This window comes from Panthera pardus, unplaced genomic scaffold, assembly GCF_024362965.1.
Source record: "Panthera pardus isolate Hobbes unplaced genomic scaffold, ASM2436296v1 HiC_scaffold_19, whole genome shotgun sequence".
In the NCBI taxonomy this organism is placed as follows: domain Eukaryota; kingdom Metazoa; phylum Chordata; class Mammalia; order Carnivora; family Felidae; genus Panthera; species Panthera pardus.
Window position 1 is genome coordinate 25,154,389 of NW_026526754.1, and position 12,215 is coordinate 25,166,603.

Sequence of the window (12,215 nt, forward strand, 5' to 3'; positions counted from 1 at the left end):
TCCTCGGGATGCCTCGCCCCAGCCCCGTGCGGTGGCCTGGCAGGTGAGGCTCAGTGGTCTCAGCCACTAGCCACAGGCCACGGAACGCAGCGGTGTCGGCCCGTGTTCGGTCGGCCCTGCTGCTGGGTGCCCGCTGAGCTGGGGGACCAGAGGCAGCTCTGGAGAGGCAGCCCCCCGACCCCGACCTCCCTCCTGGCCACAGGATGCCCCGTCCCCCCCCCCCCCACCCCCGCATGTACCGGTCAGGCGTCCTTCTCTTGCCATTCTCGTTGACCTCCAGAAGGAGCTCCGAGGAGTCGATGGGGGAGGAGGCGTTGGCGTCCAGCAGGAGCTGCTCGTGCTGGGCCAGGTACTGGGCGGGGGTCTGCTTGGCGAGGCGGGCACAGTGCAGGAGCTCCCTCTGCAGCAGGGGAAGGTTAGCCTGCAAGGGGAGAGGCGGCCGCACTCGCTGCTGACCGAGGCCGAGGCAGCAGTGTGCTCCCGTGCGAGGCGGGGAGGCCGACGGCCAGCCGCGCCTGGTGCCCTCGGGCGAGTTGCACAACCTCTCTGAGCCTTGTGTTCCTCCACTGCTGTCTGGGAACGTGGGTGGGACTGCGCCCCAAAGCACACAGTGATCTGAGGTGCGGTGGCACCCCAAGCCCAGACCCTGGACCCCCGGGCTGGGTTTTCTCCCCTTCCCCAAGCTTCCTCCCCCAGCAGCATCTGCAGAGGGCAAGGAGGGGCTCCTCACCAGGATTCCTTGCCTTCTCCCGTGGAAGCAGGCACCCGATTACCCACGGCGCGGAGGGAAAGCCGAGGCTGAGAGAGGAAGAAGGCAGCCCCCACAGCTCACTCTAAAGGCAGGGGCCCGTGCTCTCCCTGCTCCTGTGGGCTCCCGGCCCCGCCTCGAGCAGTGTGGAACCCAGACCATGCACACGAGCGGTCACAGGTGTCACCTCCCGCGGTCCTGCCAACCACGGGTGGACAGACACGACAACACGGTGCCACGTTTACGGGGAAGGACAATACGGCACGGGAGAACGACAGTCCAGGGTGGGGCCCCATGCCCCCGCCAGCCCCACGCGTGTGCTGGGCACAGGCGGCCCCTTCCCCACAGGGCTGTGGGGGGCAGGGGCGGCGGGTGGGGCTGGACAGGGGCCCAGCGGCAGGCTGCTTGGGAGAGCCAGAAGTTCCAAGTATTTGTAAATAGATCTAACTCCCCGACTTTCTCCTGCATTTCCGACCCGCCACGGCTTCTCCCGCCTCTGCCTCCCTGGCCCCGTCAGCGCATCGGCCCGGACCTGATCAAGCAGCCGGCTGCTGGGCCTGTTTTTCTATTTGGATAGCTGAACGGGGGCCAGCCCGCCATCTGTCGAACACGTTAGGAGCGTGAGCTGGGAAAGGAGGTCCCGGGAGGTCTGAAGACGCCAAACATCCTCCCCTCCCTTGCCAGCAACCCCCCCCCCCACCACCGCCGCCCGACCGGCCTCCCCTTGGCTGGCTCAGCAGGGTGGGGACCGCACGGGCACCGGCTGCTCGCTGTGAGGGCAGTGGAAACATCTGGACTCCTGGCTGGCCGGGGCCAGCTGGGAGCCTGGGGTTGCGGGCGGAGGGCCGGCAGGGCGGGGCAGCAACCCCCACCTCTGCAGAGCCCCGCCGTGTAGCCACGCACGGTGTCGGGCTGAGCAGAGGGTTCCAGGGTCTTGGGTCCTTGGTGGGGGTGGGGGGAGGGGAACCCCAGGCCAGAAGCAACCGGTGCAGGCTGTGGAGCCCCTGGTCTCAGAGACCCTGGGGGAGGAGTCCCCATTCCGTTCCCAGGGCCCGGGGTGCAAGGGGAGGCCTCTACGCCAAGACCCGGGCAGACCTGGCCACAGAAGCCCTGTGGACACGGGCCCTGAACTACCTTGTCCACAGACGGGAACCCAGGCCAAAGGGAAATCGGTGTGGCCGGGGGTCCGCTGAGCCGATGACTCCCCGGTAACGAAGGGTTAGGGTTCGTCCCCTGCTCTGCCAAGTCCGTCATCCGATGTCCACACAGCCCGCGTGCTGTGGGCCCGGCGGCCAGCCCACACGGGCTCTGTTGGGTGACTCTGGGCGGGTCACTTAACTTCCTGCCTGTGCAGGCTCCCGCTCCTCCTGCCCCGGGGATGACGGCTCCCGTGAGCTTCATATGAATCGACTCGCACATTCCTGCCCCCGTGAGGGGTCACCGCGCCGCTGGCAACGTGGGAGAGGCTGAGCACCCAAGCCCAGAGCGGGTCACACCGCCGGCCTCTCCTGCGGGCCGCGGTTCCGAGGGCCCCTGTAAGGCGGGCCGTGAATCCCCAGGAAGGTGCCAGCCCCCCGCCGGCCCAAGCCACAGACAGGAGACCAAGCTGGCGCAGCGGAGGGGCAGGGGGCATCCCGCCACGCTCCCCGGCAGCGTTGTGATCTCACGTGGCCGGGGCTGCTGGGATGAGTGGGGTGGGGGCTGCTCCCCAGGCAGGGCCTCAGGGCCAGGCTCCGGCCGGCACCTGGTCACGGAGCCCTGCACACAGAGCTGGCTGCGCCCAGATGCTCCATGTTAGGCGGACGGACTCTGTGTCCTTGTCCAATAGTCTGTTGGCCCAGCGCCCCCGGGTGGGGTCACAGGCACGGAGCGTGGCTGGCAGCCCCCACGGCCCAGCTGGCCCCGATGACCGCGAGAGCAATCTAGGCACGAAGAACCCGGGAGCCCGCTGGGACCACTGTGGGCAGAGGGGAGACCCTGCGTGCAGGGCGAGGCCTGGGTGTGTCCCCAGGACGCCGGGGGAGGGAGGTGCAGCGGGCAGGGGTGTGCGGCCCCACTGGGGCGGGAGCAGGGGACACCGGATGTTTCCCTGCCCCGCTCCTCCAATAAACAAGGACAGCTGAGCGGGCAGGGACATCTGCTGTAAATATTTGATCTGACGGGAGAAGCAGGCGCACTGTGTCCCCAAAGATGGGGAGCCTGGAGTCAGCAGTAAGTGGGAGGAGGCAGGGGGGCGGGGGCAGGGCTCCCGGCGAATTGCGAATTGCCAATGACTGCCAGATGGGGCTCTGCTGCTGTCCCAGCTCAGGGTGTGAGCACAGCAGGGTGTGGGCGGGAGGGCAGGAAGGAGGGAGGAGGTGACGGATGTGGGGCCAGACCGAGGGTCCCCTTGACCAGGGGCTGCGGGGAACGAGGTGCCGGCCCAGGGCAGGCCCTGCAAAGGCCAGGGGTTTGGAGCCCGACGGGTCCAGATTCCGGCCCGTCCCCCCTCTCTCCTGACGGGAAGCCGTTCACCGGGACGGCGCTAGTTCCCCAGGAGCCACCCACCTCACGGGGCGGCCGTGGGGTCCGCAGGGCCGGCCGTGGAACAGCTTTGCAGAGCATGCCCCGTCTGCAGAGCGTTCGAAATCCCCCGATCCGACGCCTGACGCGGAGCGAGCACGCGCCACCCTCTTCACGCGCGTCGCCTCGTGCACCCTTCCCAGTGGCCCGGGGATGATCTCCAGCGTAGCAGAAGCCGAGTCGGCGCGGGGGCGGGCCCCCTACGCTTGGCCCAGGCCCACAGCGGCTTAGGTCAGGGCTCAAATCCAGGAGCACCTGGTCTAGTCTGTCCTCGACACCCTCTGGAAGGCAGCCCCAAACCAGGGCCCGGCCACACAGCTGAGCAGGGCCCACGGCTGGAGGGGCCACGGCAGGCCTGGGGAAACGGCAGCCCCCGAAGTGAGCTCTGTGGCACCCTGATCACCGGAGGTGCACGGGGTCACGGGTCGCACGGTCAAACCCATCTGGGAAGCGTTTCACCTTTGCTGTCTCTGGGGGGTTTGTGATCCTCACTGCGGAGTGAAGGCCCTGAGAATTACGGCAACGGAGCAGCTGGCCCAGTGGGTTTAGAACTAGGCGTGTCCCGTTTCTGCGTGCACGTGCCTCACCCAGAACCTTGTCAAGATGCAGGTTCTGATTCAGGGGCTCCGGGCTGGGGCCCAGGAACCTGCCCTGCTCACAAGCAATGTGCCTGGCCCAACACCGTCTCTTCCCCGGTCCACCGTTTAGCTCCTGAGACCGACCACAGGACCCTTGTTTATCTGACACCCATCCATCCACGCCACCCCCCACGCCTCCATCTGCGCTCGGTCCCTCTCCCTCACTCTGCCTGCTCCCTGATGCTCGCGAGGGTCTGCGCCCCGCTCCCCCACGGCTTCCCCACCTCGTCCCCCTCGGCCTGCACCAGAACCCCCCCCCCCCCACCTCCACAGGTCTGTACCAGCGTCGGCTGCTGGACTTTCCTCCCGCCGGCACATCGGTTCCAGGACTCTGCCTGCTTTGCTCACCACCGTGTCCCCAAGCCTCATGCAGCACGTGGCACCTCGGAGGTGCTCAAAACAGAGCTGTCCGGCGGATGAGTGCACGGGACGCGACGCGGGGCTGGTCTGGCGAGCTCTTAGAGCGCTGGGTCTGGCAGCCCCGCCTCCGACCCGGCGGCTGGTTCGCGGCCTTAACGAGTAGGAACCGGCCCTGGCCGGTCGGCGCGGTTCCCGCGGGGTAGCCGCCAGGGTCCCGTGTGGGCAGAGGGCGGTGCCCCATCAGAGCGGGGCAGGGAACAGATCTGCGACTCCGCGGCAGGCCCAGGGACCGGCCTGTGCTCACCTTTAGGAAGGGGATGACGAATGGGCGCAGAGGGAAGTTGGTGGCCTCTTGGAGCTTGGAATGGAACTGCTCGATGGTCAGCGTGGAGTTCTGAGGGAGGAGGCAACCTCACGTCGGCCTGAGCCCCGTGGCCGGCCCCGGGGGGGGGGGGGGGCCCGCGCCCCTCTGCCGCGCCCTCGCCGCCCCCGCCCCCACTCACCACGAGCCCCAGCACCAGTGTGCGCACGCGCTCCCCGATCTCCGGGGAGATGTCACTGCCAAACTGCTGCAGGGTGGTGAGGAAGCGTTTCAGCTTGCTGAGCTGCCGCGCCCCGCAGGCCGGGGGCAGGTGCTGCGTGGACAGGGAGGCGGTGGACGAGGTGGCCGGGCCATTGCTGAAGCCACTGGGTGTGGATGGCGCGCCGTTGACGGCCGTCGGCGAGTGGGTGCCGTTCATCACTGCGGGGAGGAGAGGCGGGCTGAGGACGGCAGCGGAGGGCGGCCGCGTGCCGGAGCCGCACCGGTGCCAAGGGGGCACCGGACACCCTGTACGGGTGTGCACACGGGGCCCCGGGTCAGCGGCTGGGGGGCTGGGCCGGAGTGTGGCCGCGAGGCAGGCGTGGCCCTGGCTCAGCACCGCCTCTGGCTTCGCTCCGGGGTGGGGACGCCACCCCAGGACCCCCGTGCTGCCCGGCCCGTGTCCACTGTGAACCGGCAGAGGGGCTTCTCCACCGCTAGGGACCTGCCGGCCCCTTGCCCTTTTCCCCTGGAAGGCGGGGGCCCTCACCTTCACCACGACGGGCCCGAGCGGCGCCCCACCGCCTACATGAGGCCCCCGTGCCTGGGCTGATAGGGCTGGGGGTGGACCCGTGGGACACGGGGGTTGGATCCCAGCAGGGGACGCTCTCAGCTGGCTGCTGTGTGGGGCTGCTGCACGCACGGGGCCGTGTGTGGAAGACGAGCAGGTGACATGAGCCCCCCCTCCCCCCGCCGTGGTGAGCGCCCTGCAGGGGTCACCGGAGCAGGACCGTCGGTCACCAGTGCCCTGACACGGGGGTCAGCGTCCCAGGGCTGGGAGACACCTGGGACCACCCACAATGTCCTGGGACGAGACGTCCCTCCTCAGTTTCAAGTGACAGAGGGAAAGGCTGAGCCCGCACCCAGTTCCCCGGCCTCGGGAGCCCGAGCCTCGCTGACCAGACAGGTCAGAGACGGTGGGCCGCCAGGGCCCCGGTGACAGCGGAGGGGGCTCTGGATGCGGGAAGCGGTGCTGGCACCTCCGGGAGCCCCGAGGCTTATCTGATCAACCCGGAGACCGCTCAGCCAGCTGCCCAGACACCTGCTCCAGGCACCTCCCCAGGTTCACACACGGAGCCCCTCCCTGCACGCTCGCCGGCCTGCCCCCTCTGCACGCGCATGCACGCCCCGCGTGATGGTCTGAACCCCACTCCCCGCACATGCCTTCCACCCCCCACCGCCGCTCCCTGCCTCAGCATCCCTGCACACACTCCCATGCACACACACGGCATGCGCACATGAACACACACGTGTGTACACGCACCACACACACGCATGTACTCGGATACATGCATACACACAGACGAACATCCACACACGAGCACACACAGATGTACATGCACATTTGCACACACGCACATTCACACATGCACGCTCGTGCACACGCGCGCATACAGACACACACACTTGCACACATGCGCACACATGCACATTCACACACACAGATGCACACAGGTGTGCACACATTTGCACACCGCATGTGCACACCCACACACACTCGCACACACAGGCGCACGCTTCCACACACATTTGCACACGCACGTGGACACCCGCGCACACGCACATTTGCACACACACAGGCACGTTCACACACAGATGCACACTCACGCACACACCTCTCTCGCTGTGGTCCACGAGGCCCGTGCCCTGCCCCTCCCACCCTGTCCAGCTGATCTATGCACAGAGGCCGTGCTCTCATGCCCCACTGGGGAGTCTGGGGAGGTGGGGAGCTCAGGAAGGGACTCTCCCGAGGCTGCGGCCACCTCCACGCTGGCTGAGACCTGGCAGCCTGGGGGGACGGGGACGGGGAGTGGGGGCTCCTTTCTTCGGGACGGGGATGCGGGCAGGGTCAGCTCGGAGAAGCGGCTCCCCGTCAACAGCCCAGAGTGCCACTCATGCCGCTCGCTTTGAACGGAGGGGTGTTGGCTCACCCCTCCGGACCACGCCTGCCCTGCCTGTCCTGACCGGGCCCTGGGAAGTGACCTCTGCAGACTCTTGGCTCACCCAGCCTGGAGGGGCAGGCACGTGGGTCCCCCTCCCCGGGCCCCGGCCCTCCACAGCCGTGGCTGTCCTGGGGCCTGGACACCCCCTCTACGTGCCCTGCAGGCCTCCGGCCCTGGGGCTGCACTGTCCCCTCTGGGCTACAGAACCGGCCGGTCCCTCCTTGCCAGAGCCCTTCAGCAAATGTCCTCTCTTAACCCTGAGTCTGCTGTCTGGCTGGCATTGCTCTCCGCTCTCCCCAGACACTTTCCCCACCTCCAGCTTCGATGACGGGCTCCCCCCATCCACTGGCCTGCTCCCCCGTGACACCTGCAAATGCCCCTCCCTGACTCGCTGAGCTGCACTGTGGGCCACGAGCCAGGCACCGATCCACGGGCGGCAAGGCTCACGATCATCAGGCACGTTCCACATGGTCCCCAAGACTGCCTTCACCCCGCAGGTCGACCCCTCCCACGGTAGGCCCTGGGCAGCAGACAGACGGTTCTGCCCTCACGGGCACGAGAAGCCACCCTGGCTGGGAGAGGGCATCCCGCCTGGGGCCTCACGTCTGCCTGGACCAGCCCAGGAGGGTGAGACTGGAGGCCTGGCCTCAGTTTCTTCATTTGCAAACGGCCCCTTGGCCTGAACCAGAGGTGGGGCTTTGGGGCCGGAGGGCTGGTGCCTGGCGCCCTGCTGGATGACAGAAAATCGTTAACCTTCTACCACGGGGAGGGGCTGAAATGCTTGACTCCCGATTGCTTTTGTGTGTCGGGTGGTTGCTCGTCGAGAGCAGAGGCTTGGGAACCACTGACCGAAGGCGAGCGTTGGCACGAGGACACGTGTCAGGCCTCCTGTCCCGAGGGGGGACGGGCTGCAGGAATGTGGCCCCAAGTCCGACTCCGCTGTTCCCTCCCCGGGAGACATGACGCAGCGGGAGCCCGTCTGGCCCCTGGTCTGAACGATCTCGGAAGCAACGCTCCAGGGCCCGGAAGCCACACGCGGTTCTGGAGGCTCCCGCAGAGGCGGTCACTGATTCCGGGCCGCCCTCACCCTGCGATGGAGAGCGGACGCCAAACACAGCCCACTGAGCGTCCCCATCCCTCACCCTCTGCGAGGTGTCGTCCAGAGGGACCCTCAGAGAGCCCGGGAGGCCCCGCCATGGTGCTAAGTTCCTCTCTCACTGGTGAGCTCCAGCCGGCCCCGCGGGGACAGTGACACACACACACCCTGGGCAAGACGGACGACGGCCACTGGCCATCGCCCCGGCCGGGCCAGGAGGCGGCCGGCTGCCACGGGAGACCTCACCACAGCAGGGGCTCGTCCCTCGCGGCACAGCCGGGCCGTCGCCCGGGGTCTGGATCTTCCAGAGGCTCCTAAGAGGTGCGGCTGTCTACACCTCCCGGGCCCCCACCCGGCGTCCGTGGGCCCAGCCCGGGCCTGACCTCTCTGCAGTTTTCTTACCAGCTTGCCCTCGGTGCCTGGGTCCTCCCGGCGGCCCGCTCACCCTCGCTCGCCCGTGTTCCCTCCCGCGGGCTGCCGGGCAGTCTCAGCAACTTGCTAAAGAGACTCCGAAAATAACCCCCGGCCACAAGTGCTTTCATTGCCACAACAGCTGTGTTACTAACTTAGACCGCACACGTGTCCCCAGCTGAGGTTTGGGGGCACACACAAGCACCCCTGCGGCTCCCGCGGCCCTGCGCCCTGGGCGGGGGTCGTGCCGGGACGCGGAGCCCGCCAGCCCCTCTCCCCGGGGGTGAGGATCACGCGCCCCGGCAGCGCTGAGGCTCAGGGGACACGCTGGCCACCAGGGCCGGGCCGGGCGCGTCCCGCCACAGCAGCTAGGACGACAGCCTCGCGGGCCGTGAATGACGCACCCGGACGTCCCGCCGCCTCTCGCTCAGAGCCTGGGGGCCGCGGGGGTCACACCAGGACCGTGCGGCCCGCCGCCGTAAAGTCGGGCCTGTCCCGACTGCAGCCACTCGCTGACAAATTCTGAGCGTGGCCCTCGAGCGCTTCCGGTCACGGGTGTCACCTGCGGCCGGAGACCCTGACAGAATGTCCACTGGCCACCGAGCGGCTGGCGTGTTCGGGCCCCATGTGAGCCCAGCAGCCCCTCGTGGCTCCGTGCAATTGCCCTTGGCGCTAGGTGCTGGGACGACAGATGGGGCCGTGTCACAGGTGGGGAAACTGAGGCACAGGTGGTAGTCCCTGCTCGGGGCACGCTGTCAGGAGAGGTGGGGGCCGGGGCCTGCCCTTGAGACGGCCGAGCTACTGACATGCTGTTGACATGTGACCTTCTCACAATGCCGGGCTCTGCCTAATTCACCCTGTTTTGTGGCTGGGGAAAAGGGAGCTCAGAGAGGCGGCCCGCCTGCCCGAGGCCACACAGCTCACGAGGGCAGGGCTGGCTGTGAACTCGGGTCTGCACCCTGCTCTCCTGTGCCGGCCCCCGGGCCCCTCTTCTCTGTGAGGGAGGCGGGACTAACGGACACAGCAGACGCAGTAAGGGGGCGTGTAGGCAGCAGGGTGAACCGCCGTGGCCTTCCCAGGGCAGAGGGTGCCGGGGGGAGGACCTCCCGGAGGCCAAGGTTTTTGTTATTTTACTTACAAAGACAGACCATAGACCATTTTAAGCAGCCATGAAAACGGCCGTGGGGCAGGGACATCGTGGGCCCGTCCTCTCGATCTGTAAGCAAAATAAGAAAAACACGCTGTCAGGAAAGCACGGGCGGGTGGGCAGGGCTGCCCCGAGGGGCGCCCATGGTCGGCCCCTCCCCCTCTGCCTCTTGACAGCAGTTTTGGGGATCGGGACTCAGTCACCATCTCTGGGCCTCAGTTTCCTCCACCGTAAAGCAATGGGGTTGTTTGGGCGGGGGGGGGGGGTCTCCTAGCGTCACTTCCAGAAGGACCTTCTAGAGGTCTACAAGGATTTTGGGGTCTCCATCGACATGGGTTGGACACCCTGGTTCCTAAAAAGCTCTCTTCCTGGAAGGTGCCTGGTAACCCCACTTGGCACCGTGTTCAAGGGACCTGAGCACGCGCACATAGGGCTTGAAGTCTCCATGGACAGACAAGCCAATGGCGGTTCCAAAACAAAGCCCGGGACTGAGCCACCCCGAAGGGAGGAGGCACCAAACAGGAAGAGATCTGAGCGGAAATTAGTAGGTGGAAGCTACAAGAAGACAGGCTGCACCCAGGCAGAGAGTGAGCCCCCCGTCACCGGGGGTAATCGAGGACAGGATGGGCCTTTGAGGGTCCTCCCAGCTGCAGAGTAGCCGCTCGCATTCCTTCCCAGAGTTATCTCAGCCATCCTGACCACCTCCAGAGTTCAACCCCCAAATGAGTCTGTGCCCAGGGCGGTCATCAAGGAAAACCACAGGCCTCAAGCCACGGTTCACGGCCAGTCTCCGGCTGGCTTGGCTCACGGGCTGGTCCTGGGGAAGCCGGGGGATCTCGGGGCAGGAATCCGTGGCTGAGCGCAGAGGCTCCATCCCCACCAGGCAGGTGCACGATGCAGCTACCCACCTGCTCTCAGGGATTTGCATGCGTTAGGGAACAACTCTGAGGCCCCCCGAGGAGGCCAGAGACCCAGAAGCCCGACAACATTAACGTGCCAGCTTAGAAAAGAAAGAACCACTGGTCTCTGGTAACCTCCGTGCCCTAGATGAAGCCGGGACCTCCACTCCAGAAACGTGAGCCGGCGGTGCCCTTGGGGGAGGACAGAAAGGCCTTGGACAAGCCCCTGAGCCACTCACAGGCCCCAGCCCTGTCCCTGACCTGGAACATCTTGTTCCCAGACCCGTGCTTTCGGGAACACGGGTCCTGGACCAAGAGGGAAAGTAGGACGTGCCCTTGACGCTCGGGCGACCGGCTCAGAGCCCTGGGTCCGACCGGCAAACGGCCCGCTGACCTCTCTGGCTTGGACCCCGACCCTGGAGGCTGGGGTGGCCATTTCGGGCGGACGGCCCGGCGGTCTTGTTTCTTGCAAGCCGCTGGCGGGGCGGTTACGTGCGGCGGGAGCCTCTCCCCGAGGCGACGGGGGTCAGGTAGACAGCCGGCCGGTGGCTGCGTGAGAGGAAGCCCGGCCGGGCCCTGGCCGCCACGGCCGCCACAGGCAGACCCCAGGCCTGGGCGCCGCGGGCCGCCAGTGCGCAGCGCCGCCCCGCACCGCCCCCCCCCCCACTCCCCCCTGCCCGGGCAGGGGTGCGGGCCAAGGTTCATTTCAGTCTCCACCACTCATGGGGACCCTGGCTCAGACTTGGCCCCGTAGGAAGATGAGCTGGAACCTTCCGTGCCAAGGGAAGGTACAGCTCCTGTGTGAGCTGGGCTGCCCCCGCCCCAGCTGGGGCCCGTGCTATCTCTCCACCTGCCAGACCACAGGTGGAGACCTTGGAGCGGTCAGGAGACTGGCTCAAAGCCCTCATCCTACAAACAAGCGGCCAGGCCCGGCCCTGAACTCGCCTTTCCCGACTCCACGGCCAGCACCCTTCTCCAGATGCAGGCTGGGTCACTCCCAAGCCCTAAAGAACCCGGCTGCCTGGCCTCAAATGGCAGCACCAGTACCGTTCACGACCGGGGATAAAAGGAGCTGGGCCAGTCCCTGCGCTCTATCCTGGGCTCTGGGTGGGCAGGAGGGTGGTCTGAGGTCCCAGAGAAGCAGCTCTTGCCATCACGCTGGGGCACTGGAAGCTCCCTTCCTAGAGACGGGCTTCCCTTGGGTTTCAAAGTCTGGCAAAGCGTCCCCAGGCCTGGGGCTTTCTGGCCTCTGAATAGGGGGGATCGGGTGGCATGTGTGAATTCTCTCCGCTGCTGGCACACTGCTAAGCCCCGGTCCCGGGGGCGGGAACGCTGAGCTCCCCCCGGCCCACGCCTGGGGTCTCCTTCCCAAATGCACGGGACCCCGAGGTCACGGTCACCCATTTTCTCACAAGGGAACAGGTCTCCGGTGGGGCACGTGCACTGAGGAAGTCCCCCCGGAGACGCTGTGTGCGCTGAGACGCTCGGCCCGGATCGGCCCGGGCCGGGGACACACGGCCCGAAGGTCGAGTCTGCCCACCGCAGCCCTGCAGCCGAGGCTCCGGCTGACCCCGGGTCCCGGCCACCCTCACACCCCGCTGCAGCCAGGCTGCGGAGCCCCTGGCATCTGAGCCCAGGGCCACCCCTCGAGTAAGGTGCTGTGTGACGGTAGGGACCCCCCCGTCCCTCTCTGAGCTCCAAGCAGAACGGCCAACTTTGATAAAACACTCACGATGTGCCGGCCGCTCGGTAAGAGCCTGTATCAACTCCCTTGTCCTCACAGCAGCTCCCTGACTCGGAGACTACGGCCAGCCCCGCTTTATGGATGGGG

At 67.0% G+C, this 12,215-nt stretch overlaps 1 protein-coding gene across 10 annotated transcripts in view; it reads right to left on the minus strand.

Annotated features, from left to right (window-relative positions):
- CBFA2T3 (CBFA2/RUNX1 partner transcriptional co-repressor 3) overlaps positions 1 to 12,215 on the minus strand; it is an 82,123-nt gene that overhangs the window by 9,481 nt on the left and 60,427 nt on the right. For 7 of the 10 annotated variants that reach the window (XM_053906767.1, XM_053906768.1, XM_053906762.1 and 4 more), the window contains 4 exons: positions 9,477 to 9,554; positions 4,812 to 5,050; positions 4,613 to 4,702; positions 240 to 421 (listed from right to left, as the gene is read on the minus strand). In XM_053906767.1, coding sequence (XP_053762742.1) covers positions 240 to 421; positions 4,613 to 4,702; positions 4,812 to 5,050; positions 9,477 to 9,554 — 589 coding nt within the window. Of the gene's footprint in view, positions 1 to 239; positions 422 to 4,612; positions 4,703 to 4,811; positions 5,051 to 8,329; positions 8,571 to 9,476; positions 9,555 to 12,215 lie in introns of those variants that run through there. The other 3 variants (XM_053906769.1, XM_053906765.1, XM_053906766.1) reach the window with 2 other exon arrangements.